Source organism: Cornus florida, unplaced genomic scaffold (assembly GCF_030987335.1).
Source record: "Cornus florida cultivar Cherokee Brave unplaced genomic scaffold, ASM3098733v1 CherokeeBrave_3.0.0_Hap2_Chr09, whole genome shotgun sequence".
NCBI lineage: Eukaryota > Viridiplantae > Streptophyta > Magnoliopsida > Cornales > Cornaceae > Cornus > Cornus florida.
This window is the reverse complement of record NW_026775579.1, coordinates 2,642,876-2,669,578: the sequence shown is the minus strand read 5'-3', so window position 1 is coordinate 2,669,578 and position 26,703 is coordinate 2,642,876. Positions and strand designations below refer to the sequence as shown.

Sequence of the window (26,703 nt, the reverse complement as noted above, 5' to 3'; positions counted from 1 at the left end):
AAACCAGTGTTGGAATAGCATAGCCGCGTAGCCAAACTAGGCTGTTCTTCTTCACAACCACCAACAGACTCTGGCAAGCACACAGCGGCGACACCACACTGAATCAGAACCTCCGCAACTTCCGACCAAGAAAAAGGACGAATCTATGAAGCCTCACCTTTGCAAACAACGACGGTGGATGTCGGCGAGCTTGTTGACGATCAACGCGGCAACAACACAAGCGGCCAAGGGGCTTCAGATCTGACGGCGACGAAGGAGGCTGCAGATCTGACGACGACGACTACGGGCTTCAGATTTGACAGCGACGAAGGACGATGACGACTAAGAGTGATGTTCTCAACCTACCGGTGACAAGAACTTTCGGCAAAGACACCAACAACACTCGCGATTCCAATCGCGAGTCCAATCTCATACAAGGGCAACACACTTGTCGTTTCCCACACCCATGAATCTATATTGCGATGATACCATGTTCAGATTCATGAGAGAGAGAGAAATTTATATTCTGTATATCATTCAGCCCTCTCAATGAGGCTTATATAAAGAATAAGGGTTATACACCCTAATTACACAATATTGCTTAATTACACAATAAGCCTAACTACTATGGGTAATTACACAATGACCCAACATTATGGAGGATATAAACATTCTAACATTATGCAAGGTGGATTTTGGCTCAGCTTTGTTCTAGATGCTTATTTGGCTGAAAACCTTACTAAGTGAGCCTGGAGTTGAGGTCTCTCATCCTATGAGAATGTTCTGTGATAATCAAGTAGCAACTCACATTGCCTCTAATCCGGTTTTCCATGAGCAAAATAAGTTAATTGCATATCTTGGTTAAGTAATTCTTCTAGTGATAATTGTTCCATAATAGAATATGTAAGATACAATGGGCTATTTAAGTTGATAATGGGAGCAACAACTATGATGACTACCTTAGAGAAATTGAAGGCAGTCAATATATCCATGGTTAAGTAAGGTATTTTAAAAATATAAATGAACTTTGGCAGTTAGTTCCAATTTTAAGCTTCTAAAACATTATCATTCTCAATGGGTCGCCACATGAATTCCCTTTTCGTTTTTTCTTTTCATTTTTGTCTATTACAAGTCATATCTCATATTATATTTATCTTAAAATATGTTGCCCAGACAATGACTCAAGGGGAATTTTTGTGTGTGTGTTGGGGGGGGGGGGGGGGGGGATTAGAATTGAGTCTTTAGGCAAGCTTAGGAACTTTTCAAGATTTGGGGCAAATACACGTAGCACAATACAGTGTTTTTCAATTGGGGGTGTGCTCACTGAGTATGGACTTGCATGTTCAACTCTTGTGCACAAAAGAGTATGAAAGCGAAATGCTGTATGCAAACAAGAGACATATGGTACATTGTGCTAACAGATTTGAAACGAAACAAGGCACATAAATAGAGTATGCAAGTCTCAACAGATAAAGAGTCAAGGGATAGAGAAATTGCAAACTCAAGACTCAAAGATTTATAAGGTTCGACACCTGCCTGCGTCCTTGCCTCCAGGAGCACCTCCCGAGGATTCTCAAATCATTATCTCACCTTCCCTTTACCAGGTAGAGAAGAAACCCGATGCAGTTAGAGAACCTAATTTTCTGCAGTAGAATTTTTGTTTTTAAAAACTTTTCATATTTTGAAATTTTCCTTGTTTTGTGCTGTTTTTAGTTTTCAGCAACTTTCCTATTTTGATTTTATTTTATATTTGGTAGTTACCTAATATAAGGCTAGGATTGGAAGAGAAGAAACTCTATATAAAGCCTTGAAATTGCTGGGTTTGGCAGTTTAGTAGAACATATTATTATTATATATTACAGCAAATAAATTTTTTTTTGCAATTTCTCCTTTTCTCTTGCATCGTTCTTTTATTTGTTTCAAAATTGCTGTGAAGAAAATTGATTGTCTCTTGGTAAAGCGGCATTAGTTTGGTATCAGAGTTTTGGTTTCGGCTTTCCGACTGCTCAATCATACCTCTATGGCAACAATCGAAAGGAGGAAATCGTATGATGCAAAATCTGACTAAACCCTTACCCAAGCAACATGAAAGCGAGATACAGTTTTTACGGAGACAAGTTGTGTTGTTGACACAACTATTGGGTCAACATGTTGTCAACCAGCCGGTTGATGACAATGTTTCGGTGGATGATGATGTGTCAAACACCGAGAATATTGCAGAAAATCCATTCTATTTTTAGCATTGCCATAGATCACCCGACGAGCGGACTGACCATCGTTGGCTTGCAAATATCAAATTAGAAATTCCTGAGTTTCTTGCGGAGGACAATCTTGAAGAAGATTTTGTCAATCCTTTTTGCAGTAACGCAACATGCAGACCAACTCCTATTCCACTTGATGAAAGGCGTATGGATGGTGACTCTAAGGAGGAAGTACCCGAATTTGCAGAATATCTTGTTGGAGAGGAAAAACAACTTTTGTTGATCGAGGAATATGATGCAACCCTGGTGGGTCAAGCCAAAATATGATGATTACTTGGATAAAGAGGATGATGCAAGAAATTTGCTAATGAAGGTAAGCAACATGAATTCGTTGATGATCAGATAAATGAAAATTTCAAATTTCCTGTCGAAGAAGAGATGGATGAGTTCGGGCAGCAAGGTGAAAATCCAAATAAAACAGGAACTATCCAGTATGCTCGTCTTTACTCAGTCATATCCTCCAAGTATGGAGACTCTTTTGATGGCAAGACAACAAGTTCATGTTTTCATCGTGTTGTTTCTAGTGGTCATGAGATATAAAAAGAGGACCTTTCGAACAATGGTATATATAGCAGTTACTTATGCGACTTGAAATGTGACGATAAAGTTAAGGTCACATGTCCTCCTGGCAAGATAAAGCTTTTGCCTCAAGATGACCCAAATGCCACCCACATGATGATTGCTGCTGGTACTAGTCTTGCTCCATTCAAAGGCTACCTATGTGGTAAGTTTATGAAATTTGGATCTCCATTCAAGTTTGGTGACCTAGCTTGGTTGTTCCTTGGGGTGGCCAACATTGATCTACTCCTTTATAATTACGAAATCCCCAAGTATTTTTAGAATTATTCCAATATTTTTCAGTATGGTTGGGTCCTTAGCCGAGAACAAAGGAACAAGAGTGCGGGGTTAGAGAACCCATGTTACTCAACTGGCGATGTGGACCTATTTTTGAAAGACAAAAATAAAAATGAGTTGGAAGAGCCTGAGCTCGTGATCCCACATACTAATGCTAAGGGTGTTAAGTTAGTTTGAGTCCAGAATGAGAACGACCTCTAATTTTCAACTGATAACTATTAGCATATATGATAGCCACGATTTATGGAATGACTTACCATATTAGCAGATATTTGATTATGCTGTAGAATATGCTTTAGAATATGCTGTGATTTGATTTAGATTTGATTTAGTTTCCTTTTTTGTAATATGAGCATGTGTTCTTTTTATCTATAAATACTAGAGCTGTGAATGAGTGATTCATCTCATTCAAGCCTTTACACAATTCTCTTCTTTTTCTTTTTATATTTCTACTTGGTATCAGAGTTAGGATGGTCTGATTGCAATGAGGGCATTGTGAGTTCGGTACCACCCATTCGGGAATGGTCTAATGGCCATCCGGGAGGTGTCCGGTGGACAGGGCGGTCCGACCTCAATGAGGGCATTGCGAGTTTGGCATCACCCATTCAGAAACGGTCTGAGAAGACAATTGTTTCTTTTTTATGGTCTGAGGAGACATAGATATTATTTTTTATGGTCTGAGGAGACATAGTTGTTTCTTTTTTATGATCTGAGGAGACATTATTGATTCTTTCATCTACATTGTTTAAACATATGTATGAAGGGGAATGGTCTGAGGAGACATTGTTGATTCTTCCATCTATATATTTTAAACATGTGAAGGGAAATGGTTTGAGGAGACCTTGTTGGTTGTTTATGGTCTGAGGAGACATTTTTGATTTGTTGATCGGCATTTCATTTGAGAGAAAATCATTGCTAGTTAGATTTTCACTCTGCAACTTGTAGATTCTTACAAAGGGTGTCAGCAAGATTGTGTTTGAGAATGCATTGTCCAAGTTGGGCGTTTCAGATATCCACGCACCAACTTGAGGGGGAGTGTTAGCATATTTGATAGTCACGATTTATGGAATAACTTACCATATTAGCAGGTATTTGATTATGCTATAGAATATGCCATCGAATATGCTTTAGAATATGCTGTGATTTGATTTAGTTTTCTTTCTTGTAATATGAGCATGTGCTCTTTTTATCTATAAATACTAGAGTTGTGAATGAGTGATTTATCTCATTCAAGCCTTTACACAATTTTCTCCTTCTTTTTATATTTCTACTTCCATAAATCGTGACTATCATATATGCTAACAATAACATCCATGAGCGAGGTCTCTATCTTCTCATGCATAGCCGTGTCCCAAATAATATTTTGGACAGCTTGAACGTGTTTGGTGAATTAGTTGACACCTATTACCTTAGTTATGGATCACCAGGCTTCCATTAGATAGGGGATTTACGCCTGGGACAGTGGGAAGTACTAAAGTTCCTTTCTTTAAGTGCAATTTGTGGCTGGATGACTACAAGTTTAATGAACATAGATCTGATGAAGTGGCTTCAATGATGTATAGTCACCATGGCTTGCAAATGGCTTCTACTGAAAACTTTTATGGTGATCGTCCAACCCATGATAACTTTAAAGGCCAGAAAATTATAAAGCAAGATTTTGTGACATTAAGATCAAGTCTTCAATGGTATGAAATCTTATTTATACTAATATACGATGAGCCATTGTATTTGCCGCCCAACTTGTCAAAACTCGAGGACGAGTTCTTTCCAACCCGATGGGACTGATGCAGTTAGAGAACCCAATTTTCTGCAGTAGAATTATTGTTTTTAGAAACTTTTCATTTTTTGAAATTTTCCTTGTTTTGTGTAGTTTTATAGTTTTTAGCTACTTTCTTATTTTTATTTTATTTTATATTTGGTAGTTACCTAATATAAGGCTAGGATTGGAGAAGAAGAAACTCTATATAAAGCCTTGTAATTGCTAGGGTTTGGCAGTTTAGTTGAAGAGATTATTATTATATTTTATAGCAAATAAAATTTGCTTTGCAATTTCTCATTTTGTCTTGCATCGTTCTTCAATTTCATTTCAAAATTGTTGTGAAGACAATTTGATTCTCTCCTTTTGGTAAGGCGGCATCAAAACCTTTACAGTCTCCTTTACAATTGCTATGTGAGTAACCTTGCTGAGTGAGCATCGCCCTCTCAGATTTCTAGAAGGTCACATTGACCTTCAATCCAATCCAATCCTTCTCAAGATATTAAATATTCAACTCATACAATGATGTCTCTTTCCGGAATAGATAATACAATAAAAAGCTCATTACAAGTTTTCTATCAAAAGAAAAATATACAATAACGCACTTTCGTTCTACAGAGAAATGGATGAACAAGTGATTTAAGCTCAACTTCTAGAGAGCGATATCTAATTACTTATTCTGATTTTCAATGAAGCTTTGATGTCTTTTGATTTCTTTCAAAGGTTTTCCCTTAAACCAAATTCTAGCTTTTTGAAATGATTTCAAAAAAAATGCCCGAACAGCTTTTCTATGGAAGTTTAAAATGGATAGCTACAGTGATACAAACCTGTGTTACCTAGACTTCCCTGTTTCGACGAGGGTGTCTGTGTCGACACGACACGGACATGGGATATTTGTCGAACACTTCTCTTTCATACCGGACATAGCTGTTCGGCTTCCATTCATGTTGTTTGGAAGGTCTCTTGTAACGCCTCAAATCCCATGATCCGGTTCCAACCCGACTCGAAACCAAACCCGAATGCGGAAGCTAAAACCCACATTAGCCCACGTGACTAATGTAACCATGAATGATGAGTTAAATGAAGTCCTTTAATGTTATACAAGGCTTATGTGAACACTTTACAAGTTTCTAGGCCCTAGAGGAATTGTCACAAGCATTCTCCAATTAAGAGATACCACGACTATGTCTCACTAAAACAGTCATAACTCTCACAGTGGTTGGAGTTTTTAAATGAGGTTGGTATTATTGGAAATTTGACTTCAAGACGTGCAAAATGGACTCAAGAATGGCCTAATTTGTATAAAAAACGAAGGAGATATGACTGTATGAAGTTAGCATGTCAAAGTTGTCCTTAAGAGCTGAAAAGGGTGGGCTTTAGGGAGGATAAGCCGACTGATGGTGAGGATCAGCAGGCTGAAATTGCACATTCAGTCGGCTGACGGCATGTGTTAGCCGGCTGAAACGTGCCTCTCAAATGGCGCACTCTCTGTCCGAGCCAAAAATGGGGTTGGCTTATATCACCAGCCGACCGAAACAAGATTTTTACACAAATACAAGATATACATAGTTCAGCCAAAACCGGTCTACGTCCTTGGATGAGAAGAGACTCCACTATGATTCGTAGAGATATTACAACAATAGAGTACCAACACCACCACTCCACGAGCCTATTTCCTTGCTCACTGGTGTTTTTCCTACTATACCAACTTGCATACTACCTTTACCCATCAACTCTCTCATGAGACTACATCTCTCTCAATCTCATAAGTCTCAACCCAAAGCCTATGTATCTATTTAGAGTTCTAAACCCAATTCCTTGTTACACAGGGGTTACAATTTCTTAAAGGCCAAGATTTTCCAAACAAGAAATTACCAAACAGAATACAATTCTAAAATAGAAACATAATTAGAATAGGAATTTGAGACACAAATTTCAACAATCTCCACCTTGGCTCAAATTCCATCCAGCTAATCGTTGCTTCCCCGACATTGATGAGGACAATTCTTTTGCTGCTTCAATCTTGACAATTCTCCTGCAAAACTCTGATTGTCCACACTCTACATTGCTCGATCAGTCAAACCTCCAAGGCTCCACCTTGACTACTTGAGCTCCATGCCATATAACCAAGCTGATTGACTCCACCTACAACTGAAGCCCGTTGTAGCACATGTTGAGACTTTTTCTGTTTTCAGGATCTCCTTCACCTTTGGCTCTGATACCAATTTATTAGGTCAACGGTAACGCACAAATAAGAAATATTCAAAGAAAGCCAACAAAGCAATCACACACAAACATAAGATATACATGGTTCAGCCAAAACTGGCCTACGTCCATGGATGAGAAGAGATTCCACTATGATTCGTAGAGATATTACAACAATAGAGTACCAACACCACCCGTCCACGGGCCTGTTTCCTCGCTCACCGGTGTTTTTCCTACTCTACCAACCTGCATACTACCTCTACCCATCAACTCCCTCATGAGGACTACATCTCTCTCAATCTCATAAGTCTCAACCCAAAGCCCATGTGTCAATTTATAAAGTTCCAAACCTAATTCCTTGTTAGACAAGGGTTACAATTTCTTAGAAGCCAAGACTTGCCAAACAAGAAATTACCAAACGGAATACAATTCTAAAATAGAAACATAATTAGAATAGGAATTTGAGACACAAATTTCAACAATCTCCACCTTGGCTCAAATTCAATCCAGCCAATTATCGCTTCTACGGCATTAATGAGGACAATTCTTTTGTAGCTTCAATCTTGACGAGCCTCCTGCAAAACTCTGATTGTCCATGCTCTACGTTTGCTCGATCAGTCAAACCTCCAGGGCTCCACCTTGACTACTCGAGCTCCATGCCATGTAACCAAGCCGATTGACTCCATCTACAGCTGAAGCTCGTTGTAGCACATGTTGAGACTTGTGTTTTTTGGATATCCTTACCTTTGGCTTTGATACCAATTTGTTGGGTCAACGGAAGCGCATAAATAAGAAAGATTAAAAGAAAGCCAACAAAGCAATCACACATAAACACAAGATTTACATGGTTCAGCCAAAATCGGCCTACGTCCATGGATGAGAAGAGATTCCACTATGATTCGTAGAGATATTACAACAATAGAGTACCAACACCACCACTCCACGAGCCTATTTCCTCTCTCACCGGTGTTTTTCCTGCACTACCAACCCGCATACTACCTCTACCCATTAACTCCCTTATGAGACTACATCTTTCTCAATCTCATAATTCTCAACCTAAAGCCTATGTTATCTATTTATAGAGCTCCAAACCCAATTCCTTGTTAGATAAGGATTACAATTTACCAACAGGCCAGTAGGCCTAGTGGTACCAGATCCCTACTTCTCAAAGGGACGTCAGGGGTTTGAGCCTCAGTGAGGCATGTGTGTGTGTGCCAACTAAGAAAAAAAAGAAAAGAAAAAAGGATTACAATTTCTTAGAGGCCAAGACTTGCTAAACAAGACATTACCAAATATAATACAATTCTAAAATAGAAACATAATTAGAATAGGAATCTGAGACACAAATTCCAACAATCTCCACGTTGGCTCAAATTCCATCCAGCCAATCATTGCTTCCGGCATTGATGAGACAATTCTTTTGCAGCTTCAATCTTGACGATCCTCTTGCAAAACTCTGATTGTCCACACTCTATGTTGCTTGATCAGTCAAACCTCCAAGGCTCCACCTTAACTACTCGAGCTCCAGGTCATGTAACCAAGCCGATTGACTCCACCTACAACTGAATTTTGTTGTAGCACATGTTGAGACTTCTTGTGTTTTCTGGATCTCTTTCACCTTTGGCTCTGATACCAATTTGTTAGGTTAACGGAAGCGCGCAAATAAGAAAGATTCAAAGAAAGCCAACAAAGCAATCACACACAAACACAAGATATACATGGTTCAGCCAAAACCGGCCTACATCCATGGATGAGAAGAGATTCCACTATGATTCATAGAGATATTACAACAATAGAGTACCAACACCACCGTTCCACGAGCCTATTTCCTCGCTCACCGGTGCTTTTCCTACTCTATTAACTCGTATACTACCTCTACCCATCAACTCTCTCATGAGACTACATCTCTCCCAATTTCATAAGTCTCGACCCAAATCCTATATCTATTTATAAAGTTCCAAACCCAATTCCTTGTTAGACAAGGATTACAATTTCTTAGAGGCCAAGACTTGTCAAATAAAAAATTATCACACAAAATAGAATTCTAAAATAGAAACATAATTAGAATATTTGAGACACAATTCCAATAAAGTGAATGCGTTCTTCCTAATACTAGTCTAACACCCGATATTATATGCCGTATAAGATAGGTGGCCTGACAACTATCCTATAGAATTTTTCTTTTGTTGTACAATATTGTATGAGTTGTCACACGTGTACAGTTAGTATTGTATGAGTTGTCACCTACCCCTTATTACCATATATAGAATTACCATGTATAGGGTTTTCTTGTTTTCCACTCATCTACTCCCGTAGCTTCTCCTATATAAACACCATTGTATTATTGTATTACTTACTAAATAACATATGAGTTTTCATATATTCTCTTTCTCTCTCTCTCTCTTTCAACATGTTATCAGAGCGGAAATCGATCCCTGTTTAATTTTTTTTTTTTAGTCTTATTCAGACTCCGATCTTGATTCCATGTCGACTTTCTCTCAATCTCTCCTCGGTGATCTCAATTCTCGTCTCAACAATCTCTCTCGGATCCCTCAGCTCTCTCCTCGATAATTTTTCTCGGGTTCATCTCGGCTAGATCTTGGTTCTCTTATCTCAGCTCCCTCTCGCTACTATATCTCATTTGTTAGGCAACTCTTGTGATGGATACTAAGGAATCCCATCTTCTTGGGTTAATCAACAGCAAGCTGGTAAAGCGTGAGCGTGCAAATCAGCCCTCCTCCACCGCTACTATCGTTACTTCAGGTAATACGTGTCTCTATGCTTCATCTTCTACACCTTGGATCATTTGATTCAGGGGCATCCGATCACATGACAGGTAACCCATCTCTTCTTTCTGATATTCCTCATGTTTTCTCACCATCGGTTGTTACTATAGCGAATGGTGCTTAATCACTTGTTCATGGAATTGGTACCTTCCGCATTTCGGGTATCACTTTTTCATTAGTTTTATATATCCCTCAATTTTCATTCAATTTATTGTCAGTTCGCAAAATCATATCAGATTTAAATTGCTCAGTTACTTTTTCTCCTTCCCGTTGTGTCTTTCAGGATCTCAAAACGAAGAAGACGATTGGTGGGGGGTTTGAGAAGGATGGTCTTTACTACTTCCAGCCAACTATTGTTCCGACAGCTCTACATTCCATCTCCTCTTCCGTTTACCAGTGGCATTGTCGGCTTAGACATCCCTTTTCAAATAGTCTTCGAGCCTTGGTCCCTTCTTTAGTTGATTTTTCTAAGTTTAATTGTACTACTTGCGAACTTAGTAAACGTTGTCTGGCTACTTTTAAGTCTCGTTTTGATAAAAGTTTAAAACCTTTTGAGTTAGTACATTCGGATGTTTGGGGACTAGCTCGTTCTACTGGTTTATTTGGTGCTCGTTATTTTGTGTCATTTATTGATGATTATTCATGTTTAACTTGGGTTTATATTCTTAAAGATAGATCTCAAGTATTCTCTATTTTTCAATCCTTTTATGCTGAAATTCAAAATCAGTTTGATGCAAAATTACTTGTTCTTAGAACTGACAATGTCCTTGAATATAAACTTAATGTTTTTCAAAAGTTTCTTGAGTCGAGGGCCATTATCCATCAAACATCTTGTGTTGATACCCCTCAACAAAATGGAGTTACTGAACGGAAGAATAGTCCACTCCTAGCTATAGCTCGTGCCTTAACAATTCAAATGCATGTTCCAAAACATTTTTGGGCAGATGCAGTTCTGGTTGCTGCTCATCTTTTAAACCGCATGTCTTCTATGGTCCTTTAAGGAAAATCACCCTTCCAAATGATGTTTTCTGACAAAAATCCTTTTTCTATTCCTCCAAAGGTGTTTGGGTGTGTTTGTTTTGTTCATAATCTAAGCCCGAGCGAGACAAACTTGATTCTCGTGCTCACAAATGTATTTTCTCAGGTTATTCTCGCACTCGGAAGGGATATAAATGTTACAATCCAACTCTTCATAAACAATTTGTGTGTGTAGATGTAACTTTCTTTGAGGATGTTCCTTATTATTCTTAGGAATGTAGTCGCCTGGAGGACTCTGTTCTTTAACAGTTTGTTCTTTCAACTCCAGTTTTTGATTCGACATCCCACTAGCTCTTCGTATCTATGCTCGTTGCCGGAAAAGAGTAGTTAATCATGTTCCAACGACTGAAGTAGTAAACCTAGCCTAGCCACTTCCACCAGTCGCTTCAATGCCTGGAGATTCTTCCATCTCTCCAGACTCTGATCTTGATCAACCTATTGCTGTTTGGAAAGGTAAATAGTTTTGTACCAATCACCCTATCTCTAATTTTGTATCGTATAATAAATTGTCCTCCTCCTTTCAAGCTTTTTCTTTGTCGTTGTCCTCTATTACTCTTCCTAAGTCCTATAGAGTGGCACTTTCTCATCCAGGGTGGAGGAAAGCTATGGAAGAAGAAATAAACGCTTAAAATTGAATCATACTTGGGACCTTGTTCCTAAGCCTGCTGATACTCAGGTTTTTGTCGTTGGGTTTTTACTGTTAAACAGAAGCCCCTAATGGTACTATTGACCGTCTCAAGGCTCGACTTGTTGCTAAAGGCTACACTCAGACTTATGGCCTTGATTATACTGAGATGTTCTCTCATGTGGCCAAACTAAATTCTGTTTGTGTGATAATCTCTCTTGCAAGTAATCTAGACTGGCCACTTCATCTGCTTGATGTTAAAAATGCCTTTCTGCACGGTGACCTTAATGAGACAGTCTATATGACTCAGCCACCTGGGTTTGAGTATAAGGGGGAATGTGTGTGTTATCTCAAAAAGTCTATTTATGCCTCAAACAGTCCCCTCGTGCATGGTTTGATAAGTTCAGTAAAGCATAGTAGCTCATGGTATGACCAGAAGCCAAGCTGACCACTCTTTTTTTTTTAAGAAAACGAAACGTGGTATTGTGATTCTTGTGGTGTACGTAGATGATATTGTTGTCACTGGCAGTGACAAAGATGGGATACAAGTTTTAATCCATCATTTGAGTTCTAGCTTCCTTACTAAGGATTTGGGCAAACTTCGGTATTTTCTAGGAATTGAGATGGCTCAGTCGAAGCAAGGCATTAATATTTCTCAGCGGAAGTATACTCTTGATCTCTTACAAGATACTGGATATCTTGGTTCGAAACCTGTAATTACACCCATGGAGACTAATGTAAAACTTAAGGTGGATGATGGTGACCCTCTCGATGATCCAAGGATGTATCAGAGACTTGTAGGTAAACTTATTTACCTCACAATCACTCGTTCAGACATCTCCTATGCAATCAGTGTTGTGAGCTAGTTCATGACCAGTCCCCTGGTACATCACATGGAGGTAGTTGTACGCATCTTGAAGTATCTCAAGGGTGCTTCGGGATGTGGTCTGCTTTATGATATTGTCCGCTTTGGGCTCGAGCCCACACGGTTTTGCTCTTGAGCTTTACCCTAAAAGGTCTCATACCAATTGGAGATGACACACTTACATATAAGCACTTCACCTTTCCTCTACCAAGGCGATGTGGGACTTGTGCACCCGTAGCTCACTAGTGTGGTAGCCTGACAGTGTCTCTCACACCCGCCCACGACAAACCTGCCCACAAGGTCATCACAATCCACCCCCCTTGGAGGCCCGACCTCCCCGTCGGCACACTTCCTGGTCAGGCTCTGATACCATTTGTAACGACCCACTCCATCACATGGTATGATATTGTCCGCTTTGGGCCTGAACCTGCACGGTTTTGCTCTTGGGCTTCACCCCAAAAGGCCTCATACCAATTGGAGGTGACACACATACATATAAGCACTTTACCTTTCTTCTACCCAGGCGATGTGGGACTGTGCACCCGTAACTCGCTAGTGTGGTAGTCTGTTAGTGTCTCTCGCACCCGCCCACGTCACACCCGCCCACAGGGATGTAGATTGGGCCTGTTCTCCTTTTGATCGACGGTCCACCACGGGTTACTGCACCTTCATAGGAGGAAATCTAGTAACTCAGAGGAGTAAGAAACAGTCAGTTGTGGCTTGTTCCAGTGCTGAAGCAGAGTATCGTGCCATGGCATACATTGCCTGTGAAGTTACTTGGTTGAAAACTCTTTTACAGGAACTTGGGATTTCAGTCCAGTACCCAATTACTCTCCATTGTGACAACTAGGCAGCTATTCATATTGCTAGCAATCCCATCTACCATGAGAGGACTAAACACATTGAAGTAGATTGCTATTTCATTCGATCTAAAGTTGATTCGAATGAGATTGTTACACCTTTTGTTCCTTCTGGTAGACAGCTGGTAGACATCTTCACTAAGGCACTTCCCAAGAACTCTATTGATTTCATATGTAGCAAGCTGGGAGTTATTGACATTTACTCTCCAGCTTGAGGGGGAGTGTTGTACAGTATTGTACGAGTTGTCACACGTGTACAGTTAGTATTGTATGAGTTGTTACCTACCCCTCATTACCGTATATAGAATTACCATGTATTGAGTTTTCTTGTTCTCCACTCACCTACTCCCTTAACTTTTCCTATATAAATACCATTGTATTATTGTATTACTTACCAAATAACATATAAGTTTTCATATATTCTCTCTCTTTGTCTTTCTCTCTCTCTCAACATCTTTTAACTTTTTCGGATTCTTTTATCATGTAAAACATCACTAGCCTCTGTATATTTTGTTCAACTTACTCTAATCCTATTAATTACATTTTCATTTATCTCTCCCCCTTTTTGCATTATTGATCCAAATATCGGAAGTGATCATCTTGAATTTTCCGTTGGTTTAAATTGTTTCTGTAAAACTTAAGAGTTAAATTACTTCACAAGTAAATGTTTTAAATATTTTTCTTTTGTAGAAAGTACCCAATTTCATGGCAAAAATGACTCGTATAAAGCTGGTATGTTAAATGATTCAGTTTTGTTCAACCTGAATCAAGTCCGTTGATTTTTGTCTGAACAAAAACTAATCTCTTGAAATTTTAGCATCTGTGCCCATTTCTTATCAGGCAGGTTTTTTTTCTTTCTTTTCCTTTTCCCCCCCACCGTAATGGAATATGTGCTTAATCCTCTTTAGTATGCATGGGAATCTTTCATATTTCTTTTGAACTTGAACGATATTTATGCGTCGATGCTTCTTAGGATAATTGCCTGCGTGGTTCATCATAATTATTTTGGCATTGTCATAATCATCATCAATCCTTAATATTATTTGCTTGGGTGTGTTTTTTTTATAACATTTAAATCAGTCTGCATTTTTATTTATTTATTTATTTTTTCTAGGTGCATGTTTTCTAAATTCTTTTAATAAAAGGTAAATATATGATTTTGATTAATGACCTCATTATTATATCATGATTTGGTGATACATTAATTCTGTATTACAAATTGTGTTAAAATGCTGTGTGAAACAAGGTGGTGTGGTTAAATTTCCTTACGTTGCTTCAGTATCGGACCAATTTGTGAGTTATTTTGGCATCAATGTGTTGTCTTGAACAGATAGAAGCAAGTACTATGTTTGGCATGTAGGTGGCACATTGTAACTTATTAGAACAATATTCCTCTTAGTTTACTGTTCTATTAATCAGAAAATCTATATTGTGGTACCTGGCCTTTTCTTCTTTTGTTACTTTCGCGCTTTTCTTTGCACCAAAGAACCTCTTGGCCACCTAATTCCTTTCCTTTTTATTTTTTATTTTTTTTATTTTAATGTGCAGATACTTCCAGGGTATCCCTGATGCTGTCTCAGAACCAGACCGACAAGGTGGTTGTGCATGTTGAATTCGAAATGGTAAACAATTTTGACAAATTGGTCTTTAACTCTCCAGTTGTCTGATTTTCCACTTTTTTTGCCTCTTTGTTGTGATTCATAGTCTTTTTTTTCTCTTTTTTTTTCTTTTCTTTCTTTTACCCATTGTATGCTAATTCAAATTGAGACAGACACCTTTGTGTATTTGCTTTGCTCTCTATTGGTATTTCAGAAGTGTTTGTCCCGGTTTATCAAATTTAAATTCTAAAGATGCTCTGAGGAAACAATTGCAGAAACAGGGTAAGCTAAGGAGGTCCATTCGCTGCTGAAACTTTTTGGATTCTTTTGTTGAAATCAATATTGGATTAGTGACGTTTTCAGTTCTATTGATAAAATTGATCTTTGTACTTAGTTATGGAATTGGTCGTAGTTTCGAGTTTAGAATGCATTTCTGCAAATTTTCTATTGAATTTTGTGGAAACATGTCGATAGTGCAGTATATGGTACGAGTTCATGGAAAGGGTTCACTAGGATTGTGACATTGTCTTAGGGCGCACATAAAGGGTATGAAAGGGACATAAAAAGCCACCTTATTTTCTCCGGCTTCAAATCTAATGTTTGAAAAAAAAAAAAAAAAAACCATTGTGTTTGAACAATTTTTTTAGGTTCCAAAAGGCAATGTAATGATATAATTTTTCCCGCATTATTTGGTTACATTGGAAAGCAGAGGAAAATTTAGCGAGACGAAGGCGAAATGTATAATTTTACATTTTTCTTTTTGTTTCTTTATTTATGAACATTTGATAATAATTTTAAAAAGGCATTGGGTGTAGAGAAGAAAAGCATAAATGCCCATTGCTCAAGTCGTAGCTAGGACATCAAAACTCAAAAGACTAGACCAAAAAAAAACAAACAAAAAAAAAAAAAAATGAAGAGGAAGTGAAATTGCCATTCAACATGATGCAGAAGAAAAATGCCTTTGATGTTAAAGAACAATTCTTAAAGCCAAAATTTAAGGTTGATATGGACATTATGAAACAATTCGTAAGGACAAAATTGTGAATTTGGTATTTATCGGAAAAATTATTAATAATTTATTTTTTGAAAAATTAAATTTTAGTGTCCAAACCTAAACAAGGTTAAGAAAATATAAATAATCCCTAAATTAAAAATTTAATAGTTAACAAGTGACTTTTCAAAGAATTTTTTTTCAAATTTAGGAGACTTTTATTAAAAAATAATAAAATTTTGTCAAATTTAAGAGACTTTTACTAAAAGTAGAATAAAATAATTTAGCGGACAAAATTATCTCCGAAAATCTTACCCCAATTCTCTCACAGCCTCACTACACCCATCATCACCATCTTCTTTCTCTCTGTATTACAAATACCAATCAACCCCTCGGAAATTATGCTTGAATCATTTAATGTATTAATTTTGGTTATCAAAAAATAAAGCTGGGTGGTTTTGAGCAATGAGCATAGAGGGTGGGGACAGGGTATAAAGATTTTATAATTTTGTATCGCACGTGTGAGAGACCAGGACAACAACCAGAGTCATGAGAGAGAAAAGAAGTTAAGAATATGAGATAAAATTTCTTTAGGGATTATTGTTGTCAGATAAAATTGAAAATTGGAGGAATTTAATTTTATGTGCTGCAGTTTGTGAACGGTAATTGTAAATTATTATTATTTTTTAAATCTCTATTATATATATTTTAATTATATATATATTTTAGGTAATATATATATATATATATATATATATATATATATATATAGTTTTTGGTGTGGCAAATGTTTAGGTTGAAGTTAAGATTGAGTTTATCGGGTGGGGTGTATAAAATAACTTGTTGAAAATTGATGGGTAAGTAATATTTTTTATATTTTAATAAATTTTTTTATCGTAAATATTTTACGACAACCAATAACTAACAAATATAAAATAATATATATTTTTAAACATATTTTACATCTAAACAAATATAGTCTAAGTGATAACTGCTGACATTATCACTTAAACTTTTGCTTCATTTTAAGTGACAATGATTTTTTAGATGATACACAAAATTCTTTTTATCAATGCACTTAATTCATTTAAAATTAAGTAATAAATTAGATTATCAGACATCACTTTTTTCTTCTAGTTGGTGGGAAATGGGGAGAGATTTTGGAAGTTTTGAGAGAGACCATGAATGATGTCACAACAACTTTTTTATATATACGAGATAAAAAGTAGGTGTAATAATTTAAACTCTCTGTCAACCGTTCAAAAAACACACTCAGATCAGTTTTGACATTGTAAATTTGAAATTTTTTACATAACAATTATAATTTTAATGTGATCTACGTACTAATAGAACACAATAGTCAATTTTAACATTGTAAATTTGGAAATTGTCGTATAAAAATTAAAATTTTATTGTTATCTACCTACAAAATAATATAGATAGTGTAGTTATAATGGCTAAAATCTCTTCAAGGTTTGACTGTGGGATACGATATTGATAGAAGTCCACCCACCTATAAAACATGTACTCTTCTTATTTTCTTATTGAATTATATTTTTAACTATTGACATTTATCCATTTAAAATAAGTCACTCTTTAATTAAATTAAATTAATTATTTTTTAAAAATTAATTGTTTACCTTGTTAGTGTTTTAAAAAAGAAAAGAATTATTACAGTATTTTTTAGGTGGGAGAAAGGATGAAATTCATAGGTTTGGAATATCACATGTGATTGAAAAATAAATAAATAAATGATCTTGTAGAGATTTGTGGAATATTGCGTATGAAGGGATGTAATTAAAATTCTATATATTGTATCTAATGGGGGTGTTCGTCCCTCTCTCTTCCTCTTTCTCTATCATCTCCTAAAATTATATGTTCCAAATTCCCCCTCCTTGGGGCAGAGTTTTAGCTTTTTTTGGTTTCCTCTCTTTGTAGAGGTTCTCTAGATCTGCAGAATTTTTCTCACGATCAGCATATTTAGTCGCCCCCATTCCGCTCTTTGTGATGTGGTTTGGTTTCTTAACCTTTGGGTTTTGGATACCCTTGTCAATAGTTTGTGTACTGGATGTTACTGGCGTCCTAAGGTTTAAATTCCAGGATGTTGCTGATTTCCACTTTTTGGATCAGGGTGATGATTTATGGTTTGATGAAGTTATATGGGTTCCGGAATGGTGGCTACTATATATGCTGATCTTCTCAGACTCTTTGCCCTCTCTTATTACAAATTGCTTCTGTTCAGGAGCTTGGTTGTTCTTACTGGTTTGGTGGATCAGATATTGGTCGCTTATGTGTACCCTCAATTTTAGAACGGGCGGGTTGATCAGGTTCTCGCCCGAAGACCGGGATATCAGAACAATTAATAATAGATAAGCACATAATATAAGAGGAAATAATAAAATAAATAAATAGTCGAGAAACTAAATAACAATTAATTATAAAATCCATTGATATCATTAACTCTCCAAATAAAATAATAATTAATAATCATCCAATGTATACCTCGGGAATCTGTATCATGGACTTCCAAATAAAACCCATAAACTGAAATAAATAATATCTAAATCTAAATAAGAAATAAAACTAAGATAATGCCCTACGTTGATAAACCAGAAGAGTGAAAATTGATAAGCGCCGAATATTGCATATTCAAGCGTCTTTATTTGCATTAGTTAAGTTCATTAGTTGATTATATTGTATATATTAGCCGTAATTGTATGTTTTTGTCTATTTTTAGGTTGGTTCCTCAAAGAGAGTTAAAAGTGACGCTTTGATAAGTTTTTGAAGATCAAAGTACGCTGTTGCCAGGGACATTCGTTTTAACCAAGTTAATGATCCATGGAACTCATGAAACTCTATGCAAAAAGTTCCAGGAAGAAAAACCACATCAGCGGGCCAATCCAAAAGCAGTAGAAGATAAAATGATGAAAGGTTGAAGTATGGCATGCGGGCGTTCGCTCAGAATCCGCGGGCGCCTGCCCATTTGGACAGTAGCATCTCGCCAGCGCGGGGCCCCGCCATCAAGCACCGCGGACGCTCGCCCAGAATCCACGGGCGCCCTCCAAAAAGGACAGTGCCCTCGTGAAGTCGCGGGTGCCCGCCAAAGTGACCAGAGACCTGTGGGTGCTGGCCGATCTGCAGATAAGTGGGTATGGTCTGCGTTGTTTCCTTCAAGGCTGTCCCCTTTGACCCAATATGTGGTGCTGAATCTCCAAGGGATGAAAACCACGAAAATGGAGGGGTGGAGAGGTCATTTTTGGGTGTTAAATAGAGGGCTTGAGCTTTGTAAAAGGGGATCTCATATTTTTGTAAGGTTTAGAGAGAGAAATATTGAGTTCTTGAGTGTATGGGTTGTTTTTGAGCTTTAACTGCGAAAATGGAGGGCTTCTTCATCCTTTCTCCTTCCTCTATTGCATCCATGGGCAATTAACTCCCTATCTAGGGAGGTGATGAAGTCATCTCTAGTAAGCATGTTCTTGTGTTGATTTTAATTTGGGGAACGAAATGTATATGTGGTTATTCCATGATCTAGAGCACATGTTGTAATGAACTTCAATATCTATAAATGATCATTTTTTGAGTTAATTATCTTGTCGTAGATTGTTTCCTCTCATGGTCATATTGTTTGCATTTTCATAGTGACAATGGAAAGGAGATCGTGGAATAGTTTTAATGGCATGTTGTATGAGAACCTATTAGTCCATAGCTTAGGACCTCCCTTTGATGGATTAATCTTGATTTTTAGCTTCATGTGCTTGTATCATTTAATTGAGGGCTTGATAATCTCTAGCTTAGTGAGCATGTCTAAGGCTACACCCTAGTTTAGGTAGTTCAAGCATGTGAACCTTTGATAGGTTATTCTTGCCTATGATTTAATGAATTTCTTGAGATAATGTAGCAACCATGTGTTGCTACATATCATGACCAATATATATTTTATTCCCCCAAGTTAATCTCAACTAGCATGTTAATAGGGTAGGTAGTGGATTCACTTTCCTAGTCCTCTCCATATTATTTTCACCTCTGTAATTCCTTGCAATTAATGTTTTATGCAATCTCTAATTCCTAGTTTTCAAGTGACAAACCAATCAAAACTCTATACCCCTTTCATCAAACTAAAAGTGAATTTAAAGACCTTGGTTACCATGAACTAGCAATCCCAATGGTTTGACTTACCCGTCCAATAGTCCTATTTTACAATGATTTGTGCTATTGCAAAGGTTGATTATTATTGATAGTCGACGAAACCGATCAATTTTTGGCGCCGTTGCCGGGAATCACAAATGATTTTGTAACCGAGGTTTTAGGATTAACTTTGGTTTAATTGTGAATATTGTGTTCTTGTGGATATTTTCTTGTTGGTTTCGATTAATTTGTGTTTTAAGTATTCTTGTGAGATTCTAGGTACACAAGGCTTGTCGAGGAAAAATTGAAAATATTGTAAGTCTAGAGGACTCCAGGTAAGTTTTTCAGTGTTCAAGTTTCAGAAATTGTGAAGCCCTTGTCGAGGCTATTTATTGTTTCTCTTTATTGCAAAGCATCGGTCCTTGTCGTGACCATTTATTTTTTGTCTTATTGATAATTGAGGAGAAAGGGAACATCGTATGTGGAGGTTATGGTGATGAATTGTTGTTTTCGTTGTGAAATGTGTTGTTGATGTTTGGCTGTAGGCCATTATCATTACCAACTCTTGAATCTCCCATTGACATAAATTCGCTTGAAAGGACTCTTAGAAGAAACTTTAGGGAATCTGCAAATATAAGAGGAATTGAGTTTGAATTTAATACAATGGCTGAAAATGAAGGAAATGTCGGGAATGAAGGAATCCATAATGATAGAGCTGAAATTCCAAATGTTGTTCCTATAACTCTTAGGGATCATTTCATCCCTACAACTTATTCCTCTTCTTCTTGCATATTGATGCCAAACATCGATGCAGCCCAATATGAGATCAAATCTAGTACAATTCAAATGCTTCCTTCCTTTCATGGCTTGGAACATGAGGACTCCTATAAGCACCTTGATGAGTTCCTTGAAATCTGTTCTACCATCAAGCTGAGGGGCTTCCCTGAAAATGCCCTCCATTTGCATTTCTTCCCATTCGCCTTAAAAGATAGGGCAAAATATTGGTTGAACTCCCTTGCTGCAAATTCTATCACAACATGAGCTTAATTGCAACAAGAATTTCTAAAAAAGTACTATCCAGTGAGTAAAACTAACCTAATGAGGCGTTCCATTCTTAGTTTTTCGCAAAGCGATGGGGAACAACTCCATGAGACTTGGGAAAGACTACAAGATCTCCTTAGGAAATGTCCGCACCACCTAATCCCAAAATGGCAATTGGTGCAAGCTTTCTATGCTGGTTTAACCGACACCCATAGATTCATGGTTGACTCATCATGTGGAGGGATGTTCATATCTAAAAGTGCGGATGAGGCATGGACCCTACTTGAGAATTTGAGTGAAAACTCATTACAACATAATTCTCATAGTGCCCTAACCTCAACCAACACAAAGAACACCAACCCATGTCAACCGAAGACAATGAGGGAAGAGTCTTCTCAAGTGGATGCCATAGCTCATAAATTCTATCAATTGATGGCACCACATCTCTCTCCTTCCTTGTATCAAAATTCAGCCAGTGCGGTGTGTGCATCATGCACTAGTCCTTTCCATCTCTCGGAAGATTGCCCTACGCCGGAGCAATTTCTTAGTCCCAATTAAGAGCAACCAAATGCGATGTTTTCTAGGCCCAGAAACAATCCTTGTTCTAATACCTATACTCCGGGATGGAGAGATCATCCGAATTTCTCGTAGAGGAATTCACAATTTCAAAATCAAAATCAAGGGCATTAAAATCAGCCCTCTTCTCAATTTCAAAATAGGTAATTTCTGGCCTCTTCAAGTTATCGTCCCCCTTATAATCCAAATGTCTCTAATCAACCTCCTGTGTTTCCAACTGATGAGATTTTGGCTGTAAACAAGCAAATGAATGAATCTTTAAACAAGTAAATGTTGGAATCCAACACGCAACTCTTGACATCATTGCAACCCACTCTCTAAATGGTTTATTCTCATACTTAGTCCATAGCTAAACTTGAAAATCAAGTAGGACAAATAACTACTTTAATGAACCAACTTCTTCAAAGAGATAAGGGAAAGCTTTCCGCTCAACCATTTGATAATCCTAGAGGGATGCTTGTGATTGAAGATTTCCCTCCTCCGAGTGGGCCTACTCATGAACAAGTCCAAGCAATCACCACCCTTCGGAATGGTCGAGTTGTGGACAACAAGGTTGATGGAAGAAACAATGACAAAGTTCTTTCTCCCAAAAATCCAAATCTCCTCTCTTCTAATCCAAAGTTCACTCCTGAATATCCAAATTCTAGCATTGAAAATTCCAAGTTTGTCACCCCAAATGTGGAGACTTCTTATGAGCCTAAGGTTTTGTTTCCTCAATGTCTCCAACAGTCGACACATCTTGGGAACAAAAATTGTAAAATTCAAGACATGTGGGTAGTCTTTAAGCAAGTAAAGATCAACTTGCCTCTCTTGGATGCTATCAAGCAAATCCATTCCCATGCAAAATTTCTCAAGAATTTGTGCACTCAAAAGCGCACTTCCAAAAATCATTTGCCAAAGAAGGTAAGATTAACTGAAAATGTGAGTGCAATCATTCAACACAGTGCTCCTCCAAAGTATAAGGATCTGGGCGCCCCAACAATCTCGTGTGTCGTTGGCGACAACAAGATAGAGAGGGCCCTCCTTGACTTAGGAGCTAGTGTGAACTTAATTCCATACTCAGTTTACTTACAACTTGGGTTGGGAGATCTAAAGCCAACCTCCGTGGTCTTGCAGCTTGCCGACAGATCGGTCAAGCACCCATGGGACATTCTTGAAGATGTCATAATCAAAGTGGACAAATTCTACTTCCCGGTAGACTTTGTGGTTCTTGACATGGAACCGGTCCATGATCCAAAGAAGCATATTCCCGTGATCCTCAGTAGTCCATTCTTAGCTACTGCTAATGCTTCAATTAATTGCCGAACCGGGGTGATGGACATCGCCTTTAGAAATATACAAGTCAAACTCCACATCTTCCATGCAACTCAACATCCTTCCGATGAAGATGATTGTTTTCTTATTGATGTGATAGATGAAGTGGTCGAAGAATCTCTCCCCTTCATTCTAAGCAAGGATCCTCTTGAAACTTGCATGTCTCACTTTGACTTCTCAAACTTTGATATTGACCAAGCCATCCAAGAAGTAAACTCTTTACTTGACATTAATGCTATCATAGACTTTCCTCCTTGGAAAATGCTAAGAGAACCACTTCCTCAACTTTCAACTACTCCTTCGGTCCCTTCCTTAAAATCTCTACCACAACTTGAGTTAAAGCCACTCCCGGTCCACCTCAAGTATGTGTTTGTTGGAGTAAACAAAACTCTTCCAGTCATCATTGCATTGGACCTTTTAAAGGACTAAGAAAATAGCCTTTTAGCGGTGCTACAAGAGCACAAAGAAGCTATTGGCTGGGCAGTGGCTGATTTGAAAGGAATTGACCCTTCTATTTGTATGCATCGCATTCACATGGAGGACGACGCTAAACCTTCTAGAGAGGTGTAACGCCGGTTGAATCCCAACATGAAGGAAGTGGTCATAAAGTGATCATGCTACTAGATGCGGGAATCATCTACCCCATCTTTGATACCAAGTGGGTGAGCCCCACTTAAGTTGTTCCCAAGAAATTTGGTCTCACCGTTGTTGAAAATTTAGCGGGAGAGCTCGTGCCTCAACGCACCACCACAGGGTGGCGTGTGTGCATTGACTACCGAAAACTCAACTCTACCACTAAGAAGGATCATTTCCCACTCCCATTCATTGATTAAATCCTAGAGAGGCTAGTCGGCCAAAGCTACTATTGTTTTCTTGATGGTTATTCCGGCTATAACCAAGTGGTAATTGATCCTCAAGATCAAGAGAAGACCACATTCACATGTCCCTTTATAACATTTGCCTATAGACGCATGCCCTTTTGGCTATGTAATGCACCAGCGACAAATCTAATTCTAAGTTGGGAAAAAAGCCATTTTATGATCCAAGACGGCATTGTCTTGGGACATATCATTTCTAAAAAGGGAATCGAGGTCGACAAGGCCAAAGTCGAATTGATCTCTAATCTTCCTCCTCTAAATTATGTCCGACAAATCCGTTCTTTTCTTCGTCATGCCGGTTTTTATCGCCGCTTCATCAAAGATTTTAGCAAAATATCCCGGCCTTTGTGTAATCTACTCGCCAAGGATATTCCCTTTAATTTTGATGAAGCCTGTTTGGATGCTTTTAAGAAGCTCCGTACTCTTCTCTCATCAGCCCCAATTATGAAACCGCCGAACTGGTCTCTTCCATTTGAGATCATGTGTGATGCATCCGATTATGCATTGGGTGCGGTTTTGGACCAGGGTGTGGACAAGCTTCCGTATGCTATTTAGTACGCTAGCAAAACTCTATCTGATGCTCAATTGAATTACACCACCACTGAAAAAGAATTGCTAGCTGTGGTGTACGCCTTGGATAAATTCCGCTCTTACCTTCTTGGATCCAGGGTCATTGTCTTTTCGGACCATGCCGCTCTTAGGTATTTGCTCGCTAAAAAAGAGTCCAAACCCCGCCTAATTTGATGGATACTCTTACTCCAAGAGTTTGACATTGAAATCCGGGACAAAAAAGGGACAGACAATGTTGTCACCGACCACCTCTCTCGCTTACTCATTGAGAAATCGTTTGAATTCACTGCAGTTCATGATTCTTTTCCGGATGAGCAACTGTTCCAGATTTCTCATTCACATCTTCCTTGGTTTGCGGATATTGTCAACTACCTTACGGTAGGAAAAATTCCGTCCAAATGGTCCAAACAAGAAAAAGACCGCCTCTTCTCCCAAGTCAAGCATTTCTTTTGGGAAGATCTGTAACTATTCAAGTATTACCCAGATCAAATCATCCGGTGATGCATTCCCGAATCTGAATTCACAAGTGTCCTAAATTTCTACCACACTCTTGCTAGTGGGGATCACTTTAGTGCCAAGAAGACCGCTGACAAAGTCCTTCAAAGCGGATTCTATTGGCCTTTTTTATTTTGGGATGCTTACAACTTCTGTAAATCTCGTGAGCATTGCCAAAAGCTCGGGTCCATATCTAAAAGAGACATGATGCCCCTCACTCCCATCTTAATCATAGAAATTTTTGATGTGTGGGGGATTGACTTCATGGGACCATTTCCATCTTTTTATGGCTATGAGTATATTCTTGTAGCGGTGGATTATGTGTCTAAATGGGTTGAGGCCAAGGCCACCAAAACTAATGATCATAAAGTTGTGGTCAAGTTCATTCAATTGAACATTTTTAGTCATTTTGGTATGCCCCGAGCACTCATCAGTGACGACGGATCTCATTTTCGAAATCGCTATCTCAAATTCGTCCTTCTTAAATACTTCGTCATTCATAAGGTTGCCACACCTTACCACCCTCAAATGAGTGGTCAAGTGGAAGTATCTAATCGTGAGATCAAATATATTTTGGAAAAAAAATGGTTTGACCGGATCGCAAAGATTGGTCATTAAGACTAAACGATGCGCTTTGGGCCTACCGGACAGCGTATAAGACGCCCATTGGCATGTCACCATATCGACTTGTCTTTGGCAAAGCTTGTCATCTTCCAGTTGAACTAGAGCACTGTGCTTATTGGGCCATAAAAAGGCTCAACTTTGATCTCAAACAAGCTGGCTCTAATCGTAAATTACAGTTCAATAAGCTTGAGGAAATTCACAATGATGCATATGAAAGCGCCAAAATCTATAAGGCAAAGACTAAAGCATTCCATGACAAGCACATTGTCAACAAGTCTTTTTCCCCTGGACAAAAGGTTTGGCTTTTCAATTCTAGATTGAGACTCTTTCTCGGTAAACTCTGTTCACGGTGGGATGGTCCATATGTCATCACCTCCGTCTTTCCTCATGGTGTAATCGAATTCCAAGATCCTACCGATGGATCTCTCTTTAAGGTTAATGGCCAACGGCTTAAGCCTTATGTTGATGGCATAGTCCCGATCCAAAAAGTCAAGAAAGTCCTATTGACAGACCTGATTTCTAAAGACTAATGCGAAATCATGGTTCGTCTAGCTATCGATGTTAAATTTAGCACTTATGGGAAGCAATTCTTCCAATTTCCAAGCTTCCCTCCTTCAGGTTGCCTTGGCCAAGAATTTTTCAGAAAATAGCTAAGTATAGCCAAAATGTGACCTCTTCCGGAATTGTCTCGAATTGCATTCCAAAAGTCACATTCGGTTTTCTTAGTCATTTTAAGGTCTTAGTACCATTTTCGGAATTTTTCAAGGTCATCCCGACAATTTTCTCGTCTATTCCAAAAATCACGGAACATTCGGCACTCTAAAATATTGCTGTTGCAATTGAGCTCCGAATCCCATCCCAAAGGTTTTACAAGGTATCTCAGGTCAATAGGAGCTTAAATTTCAAAGTTGGGAATTTCTTGACTCCATTCCAGCCCCCGTAGGTCACAGATTAGTCAAGAAGGTGGTTTAGCTCAAGCCTTGTAGGCGTCTGCCACAAACCTGCGGGCGCCCGCCATTTTGGGCAGTGAGATCATGAACCTGTGGGCGCCCGCCCAAAAGTTGCGGGCGCCCGCCATTTCGGGCAGTGGCTTCGTTGTTTCTACGGGCGCCCACCCCCTTCGCGGCATCATTTAAAATGGGCTTGCAAGCCCATTTTAAACATTCTAAACCTCTCCCTTCTCTCTCTCTTTCGGCCCCCAAACCTCTCATTCGTCCTTCTATCTTCCATCTCTCTCTCTTTCATCCCATCATCTTTTTCC

General features: G+C 38.3%; 1 protein-coding gene across 3 annotated transcripts in view; it reads left to right on the top strand.

The window, feature by feature from the left end:
- The window catches only part of LOC132273450 (ras-related protein Rab7-like), a 50,726-nt gene extending 35,505 nt beyond the window's left edge, over window positions 1-15,221 (top strand). For 2 of the 3 annotated variants that reach the window (XM_059774409.1, XM_059774407.1), the window contains one exon: window positions 14,779-15,221. In XM_059774409.1, the coding sequence (XP_059630392.1) occupies window positions 14,779-14,842 (64 nt within the window). In that variant the 3' untranslated portion in view covers window positions 14,843-15,221. The remainder of the gene's footprint in view (window positions 1-14,778) is intronic. The other variant, XM_059774408.1, reaches the window with a different exon arrangement.
- Window positions 15,222-26,703: the final 11,482 nt, after the last annotated feature.